This window comes from Balaenoptera musculus, chromosome 2, assembly GCF_009873245.2.
Source record: "Balaenoptera musculus isolate JJ_BM4_2016_0621 chromosome 2, mBalMus1.pri.v3, whole genome shotgun sequence".
NCBI lineage: Eukaryota > Metazoa > Chordata > Mammalia > Artiodactyla > Balaenopteridae > Balaenoptera > Balaenoptera musculus.
The window spans coordinates 112,617,782-112,640,005 of NC_045786.1; the positions used below are offsets into that span (position 1 = coordinate 112,617,782).

At 37.6% G+C, this 22,224-nt stretch overlaps 1 protein-coding gene across 1 annotated transcript; it reads left to right on the forward strand.

Annotated features, from left to right (window-relative positions):
• The first annotated feature begins 200 nt into the window (after positions 1-200).
• Positions 201-21,952, forward strand: PSMA6 (proteasome 20S subunit alpha 6). The gene is given in 8 exon segments (XM_036843156.1): positions 201-377; positions 14,251-14,265; positions 14,268-14,344; positions 14,802-14,883; positions 15,610-15,768; positions 18,357-18,535; positions 19,808-19,902; positions 21,728-21,952. Coding segments are annotated over 8 exon segments (741 nt in total). The 5' UTR covers positions 201-301; the 3' UTR covers positions 21,786-21,952.
• Positions 21,953-22,224: the final 272 nt, after the last annotated feature.

Consider the following 22,224-nt stretch of genomic DNA (forward strand, 5'->3'; position numbering starts at 1 on the left):
TGAAAGCTCTGTAAGCCACCTCAACGAGAACTTCACCAGCCATCTTAAAGCCGCCCACACATGGAGCTGGCGCATGCGCACATCGAAAACCTTTGGTCCGCTCTCCCCACCCTCCACCAGGGGCGGGGCCTTGGAGTTCTCAGGCGCGCGGGCACTGACGCTAGGATCGTGACTTCGGGGCGCAAGAGCAGATGAAGCCCGCCAGTGCCCCGGAAGCAGTCGCTGCAACTTCCGGAGGGGCTTGTACACCTGGTGCAGGAGCTACGGGGCCCCGGGACTGTGCTTGGAGTAGTGGTACACCATGTCCCGTGGCTCCAGCGCTGGCTTTGACCGCCACATTACCATTTTTTCCCCCGAGGGCCGGCTCTACCAAGTAGGTGAGTGAACCGGGTTTGCCTTTGGTCCACTCGAATTGCTCTGTCATGGTACGGCCTGGAGCAGGAAGCCGCGGCCGGAGTTTAGTCCCGGGCTGAAGCATGGCCGGAGCTGGGACGGGAGGAGGGCCGAGGCCAGGTCGAGTCCCGTGATGTTCCCACCGATATCTGCAGGCAGGGATGGGAGCCCGAAGGCTGAAGGCCTCGGGCTCTCCAGGGCAAGCGGCCGCACTGCCTGGACACTGTAAAGCGTTAAGGAAGGTAGGGCTGTTTGACGTGAGTGGGCCCAACGTCTGTAATCCTCTAATGGGTAATTGGTTCCTTGACCTTGCAATTAAAACGTCCCCCCTCCGTTTTCCTTTGTTTGCAGCATGGACTTCTTGGTCCTGTGGTTAATTCCGCGTAGGCATTCAGAGCCTTGTGTGTGCCAGACGCTGTGCTGGTCCTGGGGGATGCAAAGATGTCACACCCTCACCTATACTGAAGCTCACAGCTTAAAGGGAGTGACAGATACGTAAACAAACGGATAAAAAGAAAAATAAAAAGCGCCAAATTACAAATACCTACAGAGTTCAGGACATCTTTGAAAAACTGGTGGACAGGATGGGTGGCTGTCAGTTCTAGAGGTGCTCTTGAAACTAGCATCTTAACCCACATGTGTTTGAATGCTGCTATAGTTTAAAAGCTGGTTCTGAATTGTAGGTGAGGTATGGTGAACTAGCTGTTTCCTGAACAGCTTCAACGGAAATAAACCCTAAAGTAATTACAGTTATTCAGTATAGTAATATATTTTGTTGGATCGAAAAAGTGTCAGGGTTTAGGGTATGATTATAACCCCGGACCCTTAACCCCTTTTCCTGGAGAATTCAGTATCAGGAGAACCTGATTTACAGCTGGCCGGAGATGGTTTCATTTTTGAGTGAATTTAGCAGCTCAGTGCCTTGGCGAGGACAGTGATAAAATCGTCTGTGCTTGGAAATCATAAGGAGAGAGTTGGCCTATAAATGAAGTTCTCTTCACCTGTAAATTTTAGAAATAAAGATAACTTGGAATGAAAGCAGTCTACTATATGGCTACATACTGGATATAACGTAGCAAGAAACAACATCATATTGGGTAATTCAGTAACCCCTTAACTCATCCCCAATTGAAAAATATGACCTAGGGTAGAACAGAGAGATGATAATTGTATCTTCAAGGAAGTTTCATTTTTAAAGTTTCATTCCTGAGTATTAAAGACTTTTTCTGTATTAGACTATGCTTTGAATGTTTTATTTCATGGTTTTTAATATGCGAACAGGAAAAGTCACTTAGACCTACACTTTGCTTTTGTATACTATATTTTGAAATCTAGCCATAAAGCATAGGCTTTAACGCTTCCCAGATTTGGTGAGTAGAGAGGCTGAATATAGTGTCATTTTAATAGTTTTAAAAGATTCAGAATGGAACATATAGTTCAAAACAAGTTAAATATCTAGACAGAATAATTTTAAGCTCTGTCTTGTTGTATAACACATTCCCTCGGCTACTCAGGGCACTAATTAGACATTGCTAGGAAAAGGAAAGTGAAAGAATAGTTAGTATGAGCAAGCAGTATAGTGGTGAAGAGTTCAGGCCCTGGAGCCATACCTGGATTCAAATTCCTGCTCTCCTCCATACTAGCTTACCTGGGCAAGTGATGTAACTTTAGCCTTAGTTTCTGTTTGCAAAGTTGGCCTAATAATTCCTTCCTTATATGGTTGTTTTGAGGATTAAATAAAATGATATATGTAGAGTGCTTAGCACAGTCTTAAGTCCTCAGTAAATGTTATTTTTTGTTTGATTCTTTGGCTTATTTTATTTTTGGTCTATTAAATTAGTAGCCTATTTTCTTCTTTCATTGTCCATCCATGCTTGATTCTCTAGTGAAATATATGTACATTGTCATAATGTTGTAAATACTGTTTATTAGTTTATAAACTTTAGAATCTGCCAAAGACAAAACGTATAAGAATTATAAAGTGCAAATTGTTAACCATAACAGTGGAAAAATAATACAAGAAAAATGGAGAGATGACAAAGGAATGGAAAGATGAATGGAAAGGCAAGTATGTTCCTCATCTTCCATAGTTGGGATTCAAAAGATAAATGTAGTCTAAAGTTGGTAAATTAAAAAAATAGACGTATAAATTTAAAGTTACAATGCTAACTCTAATCATAAACAAATTGTTGGCAGTGTTTGTTCCCAAGGAGTAGAGAGAAAGATTTTTGATTGTTACCTGTACCTTGAAAATTTTCTCTCAGTGAATGTATTCAAGGGGTAGGGTGTGTGTGTGTGTGTGTGTGTAGAAAAACTGTAGCGCTATATACAGAGCACTTATCAGTGGGGAAATGAAGGCCCATAAGCCTGACTTCTTTCAGGCCTCTCTTCTGCTTGCAGGTCTTTTGCTGGATATGCCTGGCAAGGGAGGTAGGAGCAATCACTTGAATTTGCCTCCCAGATGAAAGTGAGCACTGCCTGGTTGCTTCTAAGAAGGGAGCATGCTGATAAGGAAAGGAAAGGAAAGAAATGGTCTGGTAGAGACAGACTGGAGAGGACAGTTTTCTAATCTAGAAGTGGTACTGTGTACTGAAGCCAGGATTCCTGGGGAGTCCTTGCGCCACACCAACTAGGAGAACTTTCTACATATGTAAAATAGAGATAATAATTCCACTTACCTTATAGGTCTCTAACGATTTAATGAGTTAATAGATGTTAAAGTACTGAGTGTCTGTCACATAGTAAGTGATCAGTAAATGTTTCTGTGAGGGATGCTGTCAGGAAGAAACAAGTGGCTGATAAAAATGGAATCAGGAGTTTCACAAATAAATGGACTGAGAAGTACTTACTGTTTGCCTCTTTTGCTGTTAAAAAAAAATTCTTGTTTTAAAGTAGTGTTTCTCAACCCAGACTTCTCATGCCCTCTTGAATCTGATTTGAAATTAAATGTGTATATGTATACATACGTGTATATATTCATAAATACATACATATTAAAACTACACAAAAATAATGGGATCAAACACTGCTATGTTTTCAACCTCATATCCCCCCCCGACACACACACAAACGCCAAGATTTCTAATGACCCCACCTGCTTGAACATCACCATTTTAAGGAGTGTAATATTTGGAGGCACTGTGAAATGAGACACACTTCCTGCTTAAGTTATAAGGTTAGGGAAAGACAGAATGGCAGTTTTAAAAAATCTTAACAAAAAGTTTTTAGTTGTACAGCATTCAAATTGAATGTAGACATATCCTGCAGAATACCTGCCTTGCCCCAGTAGAACATCTCTTATTTTTTTGATAACCAAACTTCGAAGAATGTATGGACCATACATTATTTTTCCAGCCCATGTTTATATGGGAAAAAATCATGTTTTCCAAAATTCAGTATAGGTTTTTGTTTTTAAACGTCTATTTATTTTTTCCCAGTCTTGTAAGTTAGAAGTCTGGTAGGCTTAGGGTCACACAGGCTGAAAATTAAGGTGTCATTAGGGCTGCATTCTCTCTTTTATTTTTTTTAGTTTTAGATTTGTGTTTTATTGGGGTAACATTGGCTTATAACATTATGTAAGTTTCATGTGTACAACATATCTGTTTCTATTTCTGTATACCCTACATCATGCTGACCACCAAAAATTTAGTTTCCATCTCAGTACAGCATTTTAGACAAAATTATGGGTGGGATAAATCTTGAGTTACATTCCCACAGTTGGCAGAATTTCAGAATCACCTGTAGATGCTTCAAAATGAGCGTCCATAAATGGGACGTGCATCTCTGCCGTCGCTAGCGTCACACTGAGCAGCTCATACTGTGAGCCATTGCTGGGCACTGTGTGCTTGTCCTGAACATTGTGTCACAGTACCTTTTATATTATCTAGCCCCTGTTTTTTCCTAGTGTTATACGAATGAGTCCTGGAAAAGTTGGGAGTGTTGAGGAAAATTGTAGAGGAGGAAGCAGAGTGTGTAAGAGACTACTGTGGAAAAGAGGTCTCTATATACAAACAACTGTTTATTAACCATTTTATTTGTAATCAAGGAAGCAGTTTTCATTCTAACCTGTTTGTTGTTAGGTTGAACCTTGTGAAACTGCTGGTGTTCGACTGGTTTTTACCTATAAAAATAGCTCTTTCGTGTGGTTCAATCTAATACATATATAATAGGTAATTTACTATGTATTTAAGTTACTAATTAAGAAATTTAATATGTAACTTAAATCCATTATAATCTTTCCCATTTAAAATAATAAATACATTATAATTTTTCCCATTTAAAAAATGAGAAATGGGCTATCATTTTCCTGCATAATCTTGGACATTCAATAACTGATTACTGAGATTAACATAACAGTGTTTGCTAGTTTTGTAAGTTTCTGAAATTTTATCCAAAAAACCAAATCTTTAGTGATGGAGATAAAGTGTTTAATTACTATTTCTGACATGTGAATTCTGACTTTTAAAAACTAAACATGCCTTTTAAATGCTGCCTATAAACTATTTTCTCTTAATTGGGCTTCATGCTCACCTCTGCTATAAACTGTGACATTACTTTTTACTCTACCAGTGTTCCTTTAGAAGATAGTTTTTGGTTATTGTCTCTAAATTCTTTACTTGGCAGTTTCCATTTTTGTGGAAATTACTGTAACATATATATTTTATGGTGGTATTGTTATTTAAATTAAATTTTTTTTAATTAAAAAAATTTTTAATTGAGGTATAGTTGGTGAATAATATTATATAAGTTTCAGGTGTACAGCATAGTAATTCACAATTTTTAAAGGTTATACCCCATTTATAGTTATTATAAAATATTGGCTATATTCCCTGTGCTGTACAATATGTGTCTTTGTAGCTTATTCATTTTATGCTGGTGGTAGTGTTATAATGGGGATTCATTTACACAAAATTTTATTGAAAATTACAGTGCAGTGTACCATGGTAACTACTAAAATATCTGTGCAAAAAAAGGTACTTCAGGAAGTGACACTCACAGGAAGAGCCAGGAAAGTTTCCTCAGAGAAGATAAATTGATCTACATGGAGATTAGATAAGGAAATTCAGGGAGACCAGTGTATTGGTCAGTGAGTGTGGTTGGAGCAGACAGTGATGACTGGAAGAGTAGATCGTAGCAAAATTTTGAAAAGATTTGGATGCCATGCTAGAGTTTAGACTTTGTCCCATAGGTTTTGGACATAGCCGGCAGAAATCTTTAAGAACAACAAAATTATTAAGTAAAATAGAAGAGTTGAGTGTAGAATTAGAGTAGAAAGGGACAGATGACAGGAAGACCACTTTGGAGAGGCTTGTTCAGTAATTCATATAAGCCCTAATGAGTGAACTAAGGTATTGAGAGAGAAAGGCTGGAGAAGGGGAGATTCTTGAGTTTTATTTTCAAAGATTTTATTATGGAAAATTTCAAACCAAAGTAGGTAGAATAATACAATGACCCACATGTATCCATAATCCAGCTTCAGCGGTTGTCAGCATTTTATCAATCTTGTTTTCCCCATATACTTTTCCCCTCTCTGCTGGAGTATTTTAAAGCAAATCCTAGATACGAGTGGACATTTCTCTGATGAGAGAGAAGTGAAGAGTCAAGAATGGTACCCAGCTTGAAAACTTGTGTGGTTAGTAATTTGAGATAAGGACTATAAAAAAAGAAGGAGGTTTATAGAGAAGAGGAGTTTAATTTCAGACATGCCTGTGGGAGAAATAGGCATTTGCAAATGTGGGTTCAGAGCTAAAGATGACATAGTTAGTGGTGATTATATAGGATAAAATCATCCAGTGATAGGGAGAAATGATAGAATTCTGGGGGATACCAGTATTTAAGGAGTCAGCTGAAGAGATGGAAGCAGTGAAGGAGACTGGAAAGTAGGAGATGAAGAGCAGGAATGATATATATATATATTTATTGGCCGCGCCACGCGGCATGTGGCATCCTAGTTCCCCACCAGGGATGGAACCTGTGCCCCCTGCGGTGGAAGTGTGGAGTCTCAACCACTGGCCGCCAGGGAAGTCCAGGAATGATATTCTTTTTTTTTTTTAAATTATTTTTTATTTATTTATTTTTTTGGCTGTGTTGGGTCTTTGTTGCAGTGCACGGGCTACTCAGTGCGGTAGCTTCTCTTGTTGCGGAGCACAGGCTCTCGGCCACGTGGGCTTCAGTAGTTGCAGCATGCAGGCTCAGTAGTTGTGGTTCACGGGCTCCAGAACGTAGGCTCAGTAGTTGTGGCGCACGGGCTTAGTTGCTCTGCGGCACGTGGGATCTTCCCGGACCAGGGCTCGAACCTGTGTCCCCTGCATTGGCAGGTGGATTAACCACTGCACCAGCAGGGAAGTCCCAGGAATGATATTCTTAACTAGAACTTTAAATTAAATTAAAAATTCAGTTCCTTCATTGCACTAGCCATATTTCAAGTGCTCAGTAGCCACATGTGGCTAAAGGCTATTATATTGGACGGTGCAAATATAGAACACTGCCATCATCACAGAAAGTTCTGTTGGACAGCACTACTCTATATAGAGAGGGAGAGAGGACTAGGACTCCTTTAATGAATTCTAGCTAATTCATAGGCACATTGTCTATTGAGAAACATTTTCTATGTGTAAAAAATATTTTTTTTATATTTTGTGGGACAAAATTTTATTATCTGGTGAGGGCTGTAGCTCTTTCTTTTGTGGCCTTTTATCTTTTGCATTATTTAAGCAGACCAGATAAGTAATGCACATGAGTGAAACCGGCTGGTGTGATAGGAGGAGGAATGATGGGTACTGTGAAAAACTGCAGAACACATGCCAGCCCTAGATGATTTTTCCTCTGCAGGACAGTTGCTATGTGGGAATGAAGGTCAAAAGATACCAGAATTTTTTTTTCTAAGAAAAACAAAACCCTGATTTTATTTTATCAGACTTTTAGTTAATTAAAATCTTTCTAGAAAACTATGAATTCTAAACCAGTTTGAGTAAGCTGGATTGGGTCCATGGCCAACCTTTGACTTAGTGTCTACCGGTTGCAAGTGTAATTTTAAAGTTCCTTGGTTCCTACTTTCTTTGACTATCCATTTTGGTGGTGGAGGGGGAAATACACATTTGAAAATGCTAAAATTACTGGTGAGATAGGAAATACTATGGGAATTCAGAGAAAGGGTTGAAGAGTCCCTTCTAGGACAATCAGAGAAAGTGTCCATGGGAAATGGAAGAGGCTTGAGGGGAAGGGCAGGCTTTGGCTAGGTGGAAATAAGAGTGATAGGGCAGTCCAGAGAGGACTTGAAGCAGCAAAGACATGGGTGTGGGAAGGGTCAAGGTCTCTAAGCAAAAAGTACAGTGTAAGAGGAGAGATGGTAAAAATTGCAAACTAATAGCCCTGTATAACCATAGATGGAATACTTTTTAGGCCAGAATTGTGTTCTGAACAATCAGGTAATAACAGACAGCAAGCAGTTGAAAATGTGGAACTGAAATTAGGTGAGATCAAGGATGGTGACCCAGATATATATCTGTATGGAATTGATTGTCCCTAATGTTTCTTTATCTCTATAGTATGTATAGTGATAACTCTTCTTTTATTCCTGATAACTGGTCATTTGTATTCTCTTATTTTCTTAGTCTGGCTAGAGGTTTGTATGAGTTTCCTGTGGCTGCTGTAACAAATCACCACAAACTTGGAGGCTTAACACAACAGAATTTATTCTCTCACAGTTCTGGAGGCCTGAAGTCTGAAATCTGTATCACCGGACCAACATCTAGCTGTCGAGCAGGGCCATGCTCTCTCTGGAGGCTCTAGGGAAGAATGCATTCCTTGTCTCGTCCACTTCAAGAGGCTGCCAGCATTTCTTGGCTTGCGGCTGCATCACTCTAATCTTCAAGACCAGCATTTTCAAATCTGTCTGCTCCCTCTTCATAGCACCTTCTCTGTGTGTATAAGGTTTCCCTTTGTCTCTTAATAGGAATGCATTTAGGGCCCACCAGGATAATCTCCCCATCTCAAGATTAACTTAATCACATGTGCAAAGATCTCTCTCTCTCTTTTTTTTTTTTGGCTATATATGGTAGTATTTGCAGGTTCCAGGGATTAGGACATGGATATCATTTGGGGACCGTTTTTCAACATACCAAAGGGTTTATAATTTTGGGGTCTTTTTTGGTTTTTTGTTTGGCTGCTCCTTGCGGTATGTGAGATCTTAGTTCCCTGACCAGGGATTGAACCCATGCCCCCTGCATTGGGAGCGCAGAGTCTTAACCACTGGACTGCCAGGGAAGTCCCATTGGTTTATTGTTTTTTGTTAAAAGAATCAATTTTTGACTTTGCTCGTGTTCTCTTTTTTGTCTTTTTCATTGATTTCTGATCTTTATTATTTCTTTTCTTCTAATCTGGGTTTACTTTGCCCTTTTCTAGCTTCTTAAAGTGGAAACTTAGGTTTGCAGTGTAGGACTGAGGGCCCCAACTACCTTCTGTCTGTTTACCAGAGGCCACCGGTGGTTCTTGCCGCATAGCCACTTATCAAGCCAGCAAGAAGAATCTTAAGAGTGAGTCTGCTAGCAAGGTGGAGTCTTATATAATGTAATCAGTAGAGTGCCATCCCATCACCTTTGCCATATTTAGTTTGTTAGAAGGAAGTTAAGAAATCTTGCCCACACTCAGGGGCGGGGATTACACAAAGATGTGAACACCAGGAGGCATGTATTGTGGAGGGGAGGCCACCTTAGGATCTGTCCACCATAGCAGTAAAATTCCTTCTGAATGCTTTTAGCTGCATCCTACAAGTTTGATACATTTTTATTACCATTCAGTTCAAAATATTTAAAAATTTCCCTGGTGATTACTTCTTTGACGCATGGATTATTTAGAAGTGTGGTTTTAAATTTTCACATTTAAAATTTTCCCTGGGGCTTCCCTGGTGGCGCGGTGGTTGGGAGTCTGCCTGCCAATGCAGGAGACACGGGTTCGAGCCCTGGTCTGGGAGGATCCCACATGCCGCGGAGCGACTAGGCCCGTGAGCCACAATTACTGAGCCTGCGCATCTGGAGACTGTGCTCCGCAACAAGAGAGGCCACAATAGTGAGAGGCCCGCGCACCGCAATGAAGAGTGGCCCCCACTTGCCGCAACTGGAGAAAGCCCTCGCACGGAAATGAAGACCCAACACAGCCAGAAATATAAAAATAAATTAAAAAAAAAAAATTGAAAAAAAAAATTTTCCCTAAGTATAGGGATTTCAGCACTTTAAAAATTGAGACTTGTTTTACGGCCTAACATATGGTCTGTCTTGGTAAATGTACCATGTACTGTTAATACCATGTGCCTGTATATTTTTCAGTTATTGCCAATAGTATTCTACAGATACCACCTAGGTCAGGGTGGTTGATGGTGTAGTTCATATCATGTATGTCTACTTATTTGGTGTTTGTCTATTTCTAGCGGTTGCTGAGTGGCAGTGTTAAAATCTTTAACTGGGTGTGATTGTCCATTTCTTTTTTTAACTTGGTCAGTCTTCCTTTCATGTATTTTGAAGTAGTCTTAAAAGGTGTGTATACATTTATGAGTGTTATGTTTTCTTATGAATTGTTTCTTCTGTCATTTTGAAATGTTTCTCTTTATTTCTGATAATACTCTTTGTCTTGAAGTCTACTTTATCTGATATTAATATAGTCCCTCCAACTTTCTGATGCTTACTTTTATATGGTATACGTTTTTTCATCCATTTGTTAAAGTGTGTCTCCAGTAGGCAGCATATATTTGAGTCTTGCTTTTCTATCCATTCTGACGGTTTCTGCTTTTTTTTTTAATCTTAATTAAAATTTTTTTAATTTGAATTTTATGTATTTATTTTTTATACAGCAGGTTCTTATTAGTTATCTATTTTATACATAATAGTATATGTATGTCAATCCCAATCTCCCAATTCATCCCACCACCACCACTCCCCCCCTCTGCTTTTCCCGCTTGGTGTCCATGCATTTGTTCTCTACATCTGTCAGTTTCTTTTAATTGGAGTATTTCATCCATTAGCATTTTTAAAAAATTTATTTACTTATTTATTTATTTTTGGCTGCGTTGGGTCTTCGTTGCTGCGCGCGGGCTTCCTCTAGTTGGGGTGAGTGGGGGCTATTCGTCATTGCGGTGTGCAGGCTTCTCATTGTGGTGGCTTTTCTTGTTGCGGAGCATGGACTCTAGGCGCACGGGCTTCAGTAGTTGTGGCACGTGGGCTCAGTAGTTGTGGCACATGGGCTTAGTTGCTCCACGGCATGTGGGATCTTCCCAGACCAGGGCTTGAACCTGTGTCCCCTGCATTGGCAGGCAGATTCTTAACCACTGTGCCACCAGGGAAGTCCCCTCATCCATTAGCATTTAGTACAGTTGTTGACATGGTTAGATTTAAACTTACTATTTTATTTATTTCTGTTTGTCTTTGTTTTGTTTGTTTGTTTATTTGTTCCCCAGTACCTCCTCCCTTGCCGCCTTTTCAATTTTTTGAGCAGTTTTTAGAATTTCATTTTAATCTGTTAGCCTTTTGGCTACTTCTTAGCATCCTTTAGTGTTGTTCTAAGGATTATAATATACATGCTTAACTTCTTCCAGTCTTAGAGTTAATATTTCTCATTTCACATAAAATGTGCAAGCCTTGAAACATTGAAAGTCCATTTACTCCCTTTCTTTTTTATAAGTAATACATGTACATATAAACTCCACAAACGTTGTAACTTTTGTTAGGTATTTTATATATATATATATAAAATCTATCTATCTATCTATGTATGTATTTATTTATTTATTTATGGCTGTGTTGGTTCTTCATTGCTGCACGAGGGCTTTTCTCTAGTTGGGGCATGCAGGGGCTACTCTTCATTGCAGTGCGTGGGCTTCTCATTGAGGTGGTTTCTCTTGTTGCAGAGCATGGGCTCTAGGCACATGGGCTTCAGTAGTTGTGGCATGCGGGCTCAGTAGTTGTGGCTTGTGGGCTCTAGAGCGCAGGCTCAGTAGTTGTGGCGCATGGGCTTAGTTGCTCCGCAGCATGTGGGATCTTCCCGGACCAGGGCTCGAACCGTGTCTCCTGCATTGGCAGGTGGATTCTTAACCACTGCGCCACCAGGGAAGCCCTTGTTAAGTATTTTTAAAGAATTAAAGAGAATAAAATAGTCTTTTATATTTATCCAGCTATTTACCATATTTTGATGTTCCTCATTTCTAAAGATTGGAGTTTTCTTTTGGTATCATTTACTTCAGCCCAAAGAACTTCTTTTAGCATTTTTGTTGCAAGTCTGAAAGTATCTTTATTTTACTTTCATTCTTGAAGGATGTTTTTGTTGGATATAGAATTCTGAATTGATGATTTTTCTTTCCACACATTAAGGATGTTCCACTGTCTTCAGGTGCAATCATGGAATTCAAATCATTGTTCTCTTGTGTATAATCTGTTCTTTTTCTCTGTTTTCAAAATTTTCTCTGCTTTTGGTTTTCAGGAATTTGACTATAATGAGCACAGATGTGGTTTTCTTTGTATTTATCGTGCTTGGAGTTTGCTGGTTCTTCAGTATGAAATTTTATGTCTTTTGCCAAATTTGGGGCATTTTAGCCATTATTTCTAAAGATTTTTTTTGGTCTTGTGCTTTCCTCTCCATATGGGACTCCAGTTACACACATTATACCTTTTGATGTTGACCCACAGACTTGTTTTGTTAAATCTGTTTTCTGTTGTTTAAAATTGGATAGGGAATTCCCTGGTGGTCCAGTGGTTAGGACTCCGTGCTTCTACTGCAGGGGGCTTGGGTTCGATCCCTGGTCTGGGAACTAAGATCCTGCATGCCGTGCAGCAAGGCCAAAAAAAAAAAGGGGGGGATAGTTTGATTTATTTTCAGATATCTCCTTTCTGCAGTTAAGTTCACTTGGTGAATTTTTAAATTTCAGATACTGTATTTTTCAGTTCTGTAATTTCTATTTGGTTCTTTTGTACTTTACTGAGATTTCTTATTTCATCTTTAATATTTTTCATTATGTCATTGAACATAGTTTTAATAACTTTGCCTGCTAATACAACATCTGGGTCATCTCAGGGTTGGTCTCTTGTAAGTAGATCATGTTTAACTATGTTTGGTTTGGTTTGTTTTCTTTTTTGCTATGTTGAGTAATTCTGGTTTATATCCTGGGCATTTGTGAATGTTAGGTTGTGAAGACTGGATTCTGTTATATTCCTCCAAAGAGCGTTAATTTGTTCTAGCAGGTGGTTAATTTGGGTGGCAGCTTAAATCTCAATTCTTTTATCCTAGCTAGGCTGCTTGGAGTCTGTCTTTTGCGTGTGTGGTTATGGAATCAGCTAGGGATTTGGGCAACATAGGAGTTGGGGCTCTCCCTCTCTGGCTCTCTCCTTTCTCTCCCTCATTTTCCAGCAGCTGTGGTTACTCCCCCAAGCTGTTCTCTAGCTCTTCAGGCCAAAAGGACAGAGTTTACTGTGGGTGTTTACCCTTGACTGGGGCCTGCATGCAAGCTTAAGTCATGAAAATGGGGGGCTCACCCCAGTCCATTGCCATCTTCAAGCATTGCCTCCCTCTCTGGAATATGCCTCTTTTGGCCTCTTTCTGGTGTCTTTGGGTAGTTTTGTCTAGAGTTTATAGTTTACCTATGGAGGGTTGATCTGGTAGAGGCTTTATTGACCATATGAGAAACAGAACTGAGAAGCATTATGAAACATTATATTTTAGAAGTTGTTTGTGGTGTAATGGGATCGTAAAAACAAGCTGTTGTAATTAGCTAGTTAAATGTAAGTTAGATCTGAGGATTTTCTTTGAGGTGATTTTTCTAGAGTCTTTTTACTCTTTTGTTCTCTTCAATATATGGCCATTTATAAATATTTGACAAAGGATTTTTATCACAGCTCCTATTAAAGGAAATTCTTTGGTGTCATAGGTAGTATCTTCCTCAGATGATCTTCATCACCAGTGGCTTTTTGAACCAAATAAGACCAGGCCTCAGACCTGGTGCACAGAGTAAAAGCATCTATTATGCATCAAATGTAGATAACAGTTGGAGTAGTGAGTAATTTTTTTCTTTTACATTATCCTTTATATTTTCTACAGTGAGCATATATTAATTTTTGTTGCTCTTTTCCTAATTACAAAATATATGTTTATATTGTTTAAATATTACAGAAATATACAATCTAGAAAGGGTTAGTCTCATCTGTAATTCTGCTCTCCACAGGCAGTCATTATCAGCTAAACCACATGGTGCCAAAGTAGTTTGTTTTTATAAGTCACTTTGATTCGGCTGTTTTAACATGGGAATGATTTGACAGCAGCTAGAGAAGTGCACAAGCTGAAGTTTGTTATAGATAAACTAAAGAATCCTATAGTGTAGGTAACATGAAAATTGCAAAAAACATGATCCAGAAAATTTCAACTTGGTAGAGGGGGGATAAAAAGGCAAAGTAATCTAACAGCAGTTAAAACTGCATACGGTCAATTAGTTATTGACCAAAAGTTAACAGAAATAGTAAATCTTGAGAAAATTTAGATCATCAAAATTTGACCCAGGGAAACCAGACTTGGTAGAAATATTGGCTACAAAACAAACTTTTTAAATGATAAAACATAATTGATAAAGATTTGCTATAATAAAATTAATTAAATGTTTATTGGAAATTTGGTATTTGTACCTGATGAAAATGATCAAAATGGAAAGAAGTGGAGTTGGTTTAATTACGATTTATTATTATCATTATTATTTTGACTTTGCATGTATTGGATGGCATTCCATGTTAGTTCATAAAGCTCTTTATTTTTAATAACTATGTATTATTCCATTGTATGAATCTATGATCATTTATTTCACCTCTTTAAAAAACTTCTATTTTCCAGAATATGCTTTTAAGGCTATAACCAGGGTGGCCTTACATCAGTAGCTGTCAGAGGGAAAGACTGTGCAGTAATTGTCACACAGAAGAAAGTACCTGTAAGTAGTACTGCCAAGATAGCCAGTTGTTGCAGAATGCAAGAATGTTCATGAGTTTGTACAAGGGTATATTATTACATATGTTAACATTATTTTTGCTTTGACCCTGCTTCCTGTCTGTCATCAAGAAGAATTTATTGACAATTTAACTGAGTAGACAGAATTGACATGTTGAACTTTGTGGTATGATTATAAGCACAATGGGATTTCTAGGTCTTTTGTCTTCAGGGACCTCAAAACACACTTTGGTGAGCTATAATTCTTGCCCACAGGAAACATATCATCTGAAAAAGGAAAACAGAGTCGTGCCCCTGCCCCCATTTTTTATTGGTTTTAACTGTAAAATGAGCAGAAGACATTTATTATATAGTTCATTGTTATCATTCCATAATATTTTTTTGTCACTACACAGAGACCTGTGATTTTTTAAATTATCTTGATTTATTTTTTTCTTTAGGACAAATTATTGGATTCCAGCACAGTGACTCACTTATTCAAGATAACCGAAAACATCGGCTGCGTGATGACAGGGATGACAGGTGATTGACTTAATACCTACTTAGATTTGTTATTTTCTTCAGATTATTTTTGAGTTTTGTATTAATTTTAAAAGTCTTCCTTTAGTGTCAGATTCTCAGGTGATATGAGTAGATTTGCAGTCTTCCAAGGCTAGTATCGATATCTTCAGAGTATTGCGAGCTTTTTTGAAACCCTAAGTATATAGAATTAGATCTCTATGCTACAGTCAGGGAGACTGAGCTGAGGCCCCTCTCATAGATGATTTATTTCAGATAGGTTAGTAATTTAAGGGGGACATAAGTCAGTATATCTCAACCTGGTGATAGTGACACTGGTTAGAAGTAGGTGAGAATTATAAAAATAACATTGGGTTTTTATTTTCTGAAATCAAGGGAAAATTCAAGCCCACAAAAAAAAGATTGAGAGAAACATTATTTTCTTCCTTAAAACCTGTTCTTTGGGGAGTTATTAGATACTTTTAGAAACTATTTTGACAGCTGATGAAGGGCTCAGCATAAAAGAGCAGTGCTGGATATAGAACTTCATTTTTTAAACTTTTTTCCTTTTTTGTCACATACTTATTGCTGAGTCATGCATTATACGTTGGTGGGAGAAAAAGCCATAGTGGACCACTTCTGTTTTCCTTAAGTTATAATGGAGATATATGTATATATTGGGGAAATTATCTGAATTGAGGTTCATTCTTTCCTTCTAAAGAAGTAAACCTTTGTTTTTTATGCTCTAAGCTGACAGCAGATCCCAGGTACAGAGGGCACGCTATGAAGCAGCTAATTGGAAAATACAAGTATGGTTACGAGATATTCCTGTGGACATGCTGTGTAAAAGAATTGCTGACATTTCTCAGGTCTACACACAGAATGCTGAAATGAGGCCTCTTGGTTGTTGTGAGTATGCAAAGAAGTCTCCAAATAATTGATGAATTATGATTTCTTTTTAGCTAACATGCATAAAGAAAGTTATTTCAGTAACACTTGGGTTTGGAACATGTGGTTTGGAAGTTATAAGGTGAAGAAATCTTTATAATAAATCAGTGATGGAAGGATAGGTTTCACAACAGTATTTTAGGCACTACCTTTAAACTTTAGATGCTATTAGGCTTTTGTAATGGAGATTCTACTGCAATTCCAGATTACTAGTTCGATGGAAATGCCTAAATTAGGCATCTTAACAATGTAGTTTCTTTGGACCACCCTAAAGAATCAGGCTCACACATATATGCCTGTGATTCATATATTTAGAATAATTCTTTAAAAACAAGTAAAATTTTATTGGGAGAGGATAAGCTTTACTGATCTGAGATTTAATGTAATAATTAGCCTGAAAAATTCAACATGTTTGTTTCTGACATTGTGTCATTCATTTTTGAGAATTAAAGCAGTCCAGTGTAACGATTTTTCTTTAGCATCTGACCCTATTTTTGACCTGTCACTTAAAAATTCTCCCTTGATTTCTTCAATGATATTCGTCTCCTCCTGTTTCTCTCAGCTCATCCTCTCTACTGGTCCCTTAAATGTTGTTGGTCATCGGGTTTCTCTCCTTGGTCCTTCTCTCCTCTTTGTTCTTCTGGGTGATCTCATCCACTTTGATGGCTTTGTTTACTACCTATATGCCAGTCACTCCCTCATTAGCTTTAGTCCAGTCTCTTCCTTCATGTCCCACAGATACTTCAAACTTGAAATCATTGCTATTTTCCTACTCTCATCCTCAACTTCTGTTCTACCCCCATCTCACCTTCCCTGGTCATCTGTTTAGTCATCAAGCTTTACCTTAGAATATCTGCCCCTTCCATCTCCTCTGTCACTTTTTCATTGTCTCTTGCCTCTGCCACCTAATTTACTGCCTTTCTTCCTCCTTACTCTTTCCTAGTCTGTTCCATATTCCTACATGAGTTATCATTCTAAAATCAAATTTTGTTGTTTTGTTGTTAATATGATGTGCAAGGCCCCTTACAGTTTACTCCCAAGTTGCCTCTTGGACCTGAAGCTCTGCATTTCTCTTTCGCCTGAAGCTCCTGTAATACATGGATCTTTTGTCATTCCCTGGGTGTGCCCTGACCTTTCGTGTGCCTTTGTGCATGTTCCTTTTGCCTTGATTTCCTTATCATGTGTTAAACCTGCTCATTTTGCAAGACCCTGAAGTAAAGAAGTGTTTCTTTTTTCCCCCCAAAGAAGTAAGTGGATCTCTCTTTTGTGGTGCCCTTGTACTTTGTATCACAGCTCAAGTATAAAACGTAAAGAAAATTACAGGGTAACATAACATTAGAGTAAAATGGATAGCTGATCACTGTCATAGTGTTTGTCAATAAAATAAGGTTCAAAATTCCTCATTACTAGACTCTATAAAACATCCATAAATGTGAATAAAGTCATTGAATAATACCAAATCTTGTAAGAAGACACTATATAAAAAAGGTTCAAATGGGGTTAAGCTATTCTTTAAATACTTTGTTACCTGCTCTGCTGAGTAGAAAGAAGTTTGGTGGTGGTTGTTTATTTTAATTGTATGTCATTACAATAACATAATTATACAAGAAAAAGTATTTCTTGGCCAAATAAACTGAAGAACTATTGAGCTAAAGTAGGTCAACCTACAGCAGAAGATTTTAGAACATTTAATATGCTTTTGTATATTATTTTTTCTAAAAGAAGTATGTGAAAAGTATATTTTCCAAATTTATTTGACCAGTTAACGTCTTGAGGGATTAGGGTTCAAAGGAACATGCTTTGGGTAATAGCAAGGAATAGAGAATTGTAAATTACATTTGTGATCATTAAAACCTTTTAAAAATCCGTGATAAAACCTTTTGGAAAATAGAAATTTGTTAACCTAATTTATCTGTGGTGATAAACCTATGTTTTGTTATTAGTTTTCTTAAAACAAAACACATCCTTTAAAAAATACTTGTAGGGCTTCCCTGGTGGCACAGTGGTTAAGAATCTGCCTGCCAATGCAGGTGACACGGGTTCGAGCCCTGGTCTGGGAAGATCCCATGTGCTGCGGAGCAGCTGGGCCCGTGAGCCACAACTACTGAGCCTGCGCGTCTGGAGCCTGTGCTCCGCGACAAGAGAGGCCGCGATAGTGAGAGGCCTGCGCACCGCGGTGAAGAGTGGCCCCTGCTTGCCACAACTAGAGAAAGCCCTCGCACAGAAACGAAGACCCAACACAGCCATAAATAAATAAATAAACAAATACTTTAAAAAAAAAAAAATACTTTTAAAAGAACGGTGAAATTGGCTAACCTGATTTTCTTTGCTTTCATGAGTTGTCTTTTCTGTAACATCATTTAATTTCCACATTTATTGAGCATTTACTGTCACACATTAAAAAACCTGTTCTCAGGGGAAAAAAAAAAAATCCTAAAATAGACGGCCAGAGTAATGATTAACAACAGCTATGTGGCAATACCAAGAGAGAAGAAATCTTGTTGTATAAAGGCATAAGATATTTAATGAGGGTCTTTCTTTCTGTTTAGGTATGATTTTAATCGGTATAGATGAAGAACAAGGCCCTCAGGTGTACAAGTGTGATCCTGCAGGTTACTACTGTGGGTTTAAAGCCACTGCAGCAGGAGTTAAACAAACCGAGTCAACCAGCTTCCTTGAAAAAAAAGTGAAGAAGAAATTTGATTGGACATTTGAACAGACAGTGGAAGTAAGTTAGCTGAAAGGAACTGACCTTTTTTTATGCTATATAGAATAATGAGGATCATTGCAGAATTGACAATCTGTATAGGCTATTCCTGGGTTATGTCATGATATCCAAGTTTGTCAGGTTAATAGTAAAATTGATGTCACATGGGAACAGTGAGGACTGTTTTTATTCATCTAATTCCCTATCTCATTTCATAATGTATTTGAAACTGCTTTCAACAAAACACATATAAAATGGGAAACTATAACTAAGAATAGGAGTCAAGACCAGGTCCAAAGACCTGCACGGTTGTGATTCAGATTAGGCTTACGCCAACTGGAAGCAGAAGTGAAAAAGTTGAGTCAGTAATGCTGCTCTTACGGTCCTAAAGGAAAAGCAGCCACACACCAAATTTTCAAGGAAGCAGACATCTTCACAGTAAAAGAATATGCTCACAGGATGACTTGGCAGAGAAATTATATCTGGGACACAGAAGTAGAGCTGTTTTATTCAGGGTTCTTGAGGGGATTGTTCATTATGATTGGGAAGTTTTAAATTGACAGGACAAGACAAAATTCTTACACAAATATTTAGTAACCTTAGACTAAAGAAGTTTCTTATTTACTGCCAAGAAGTTAAAAACAAAATTTTAGTGGATTGTGGAAAAGAGGGTCTGGGATACAGCAATTCTAAAGACTAACAACATGATTCTGATAAACGAGAAAGGAAAAATTACCATCTAATACCTTTGTGTTTGGTTGGCAGTATTATCATACACTAACAGGAAATAAGCTAGTTCTCATCTGGGAGGCACTGTTCAAATGTTTCTTAAAGGTTTTTTTTTTAAATTGCAATTCATAGTTACATAAGTAATTAATCACATCAGGTACAAAGCCACTTAAAACATTCTTAAATTGTTATTACTGTAAATTCCTTGAAAGAAGACTATCATTCATCTTTATCCTCTCCCCATCTCACTCCAAGTGCTAATAAGCATATTGCCTGGCATGTAGTAATCACCAGGCAAACAGACTGTTTTGTGTAAATCACCCTATTTTTGTTGTTGGAGCCCTTTAGTTTATAGTTCGACTTGGTATAAACAAGTTTCTTGTCATTGGCAGGCAACATGTTAGAATTAAGCAATCTGTGTGGCTGTAGAACTACATCACCTCAAACGTGGAGCAAAAATGAATAGCTTGTGGTTAACTCATGACTTGAGTAAGTTTGGAATGAGAAAAATCTTGGAATCTCTGAAAACTACTATATTACTTTAATGTTGATACTTTTTTTCAGACTGCAATTACATGCCTGTCTACTGTTCTATCAATTGATTTCAAACCTTCAGAAATAGAAGTTGGAGTAGTTACAGTTGAAAATCCTAAATTCAGGTGAGTTATATTGTCGGCCAGGTACTTAAAGAAGTTTGCCAAGTGATAAATTCTAGTCTAGAAAGGTGGAGGTGTGTTGGTTCATTTGTCCTGTAACTTGAGGAAAACACTTTTTTGAACTAGAGTTAGGTTTTTTTTTTTTCCAGCACCTGAGAGATCTGTTTTGAAACTTATTGGGTGTCTCCTTAAGACAGACATAAACTGCTTTTCTTCTCATTTCATTTATTTTATATCTAATACCAGAGATGATGTAAAATAACCTCCTTTATCTGAGAAGTAAACTAAGCATAAGTGTTTGTGTGTTTTTTTTAGCTTAAGGCCAATAGAAATTCAGCTCCCAAACTAGTAGTTTTCAGATGGAGCTTTGATTATTTAGTGGTTATTTAAGTGGAGCTTTGAAGAGCAGTATGAAATACTGATGTACCTCAGACCCTATTTGGATATCTTTGAAACCCCTGAATTTTGCATACAGCTAATTGAATTGCAGATGCTGGATCCTTGTCTGTTCTTACTCACTAAGTGACTAACTCCCACATATCAACTTCACAGCTTCCATGAGTCAAATCTATACTGGGTGCTTAACATACATCAGTTCACTTAATCCTCCCAGCAACCCTATGTGGTGATTGACTTTTACCATGAACCTGAATACTCTTGTGAATAGTAAAAAATGCTTCAGTTAAATCCACAGATTCAGGGAACCTGCTGGAACGCATGTTGACTACTATGTGTATTTACTCTTAGGTCACAGTTATAAAGACATATGGTCATTGTTAGGGATGGGAAAAAAAGGTAGTAAACTAAGCTTAACCAGACCTTGAAGAGTTTTGTTAGTACATTTTTCTTCTCTAATTTGTTCTTTTTGTTGCTTGCAGGCAAGTGATGTAAACATGAAAGATTTAAGAAAAATTTATAGAATTTTTTTAAAAAAAGAGAAATGAATTCCCTTCTGTGCCCCATAGGAAAAGGTTGCCTTTTTAAAAAAAATTTTCTTAAAGCAGTAAAATTCCAGCAGGAACAGTCTCTCTAAAGGATCTACAAATAGTTCTTGTTTTCTATTCTGAGAACCTCCTATAACCTTTAAAATCTTTATATCCATCTACTAGTTAAATAAGTAAGAAACCAAATATCGTATGTCTTCAGAAAAACTCTTGTATCATTTATAAATACTGTGATAGTAAGTATACTTAAATAATAACTAGAATATATGACATAAGCATACACAACTGTATAAACTACTTACATTGCCCCAGTTTGCACTAAAAAATGTCACTTTGACAAATTTCACTTTTAAAAGTTCACCAGTAATGGGTCACATTAAAGATTGCCAAGCAATTTTTATTTCTTTGGGGCAAACATCATTTAGAAAATAACATGTTCAACATGGAGTGCCTTCTTGTCTCTAGGCTGATACAAACTTGAGTTATAGTAGGTATAAAAGCATTTTGACATAGGAGCTAAGATAGAATACATTATGTATAGTTTAGTTTTATATTTAATTTAAATATTTGCTATCATAATTGCAACCAAAAGGGTTTTTCTTTCAAAAGACCTAATTCTAGATCTGATGTCAAAGAGGTAAACATTAATGTGTATAGATGAAGTTGATATGATGTCTGGGAATTCCTTCAAAATAATCTGAAGGGATGAGTGGTGGGTGTATTGATTTTTAAAAGATTAGCTATAAATTGATAATTGTTGAAATTGGGTGATAGGTACACAGGAGTTCATTACTATCCTACTTTTGTGTGTTTTTTGAATTTTGCATAATAAAAAGTTTTCAAAAAGTAAATAGTTGTGGGGGTTTTTTCCCTTTGCCTTCCAGGATTCTTACAGAAGCAGAGATTGATGTTCACCTTGTTGCTCTAGCAGAGAGAGACTAAACATTGTAGTTAGTTTACCAAGTCCATGACGCCACTTGCCTGTGTGTTTCGTAACAACAGACCAGCGTTATGTGGGCCCCTGAATTGAAAAAGGAACCTCTCCCACTCCTCCTGCCACTGAAGTGGTTAGGACTCTGTATAAATAAAAACAGTGCTTTTGGAAATAATCGCATCCTGTCTTTTTTACCTCCAGTTTTAACTATTAAGTCTTTGGTACATGCAGACAGTTAAATAAATGTTCACCATCTTCACATTGTAGCTTTATTCATTTTGTTGAGAGATCCAAGTTTCCTTGGCTTAAGGAACTTACTAGCCAGAGATTTAAACTATAGCTACATGGCATAATTAATAAATTGCAAACTAAAACTCTGGTTTCAAAACTTGCTCTGACTATAGTAAGTGGGCATGTGAGGCAAGGCCTTTATTTTACAATTCCTCA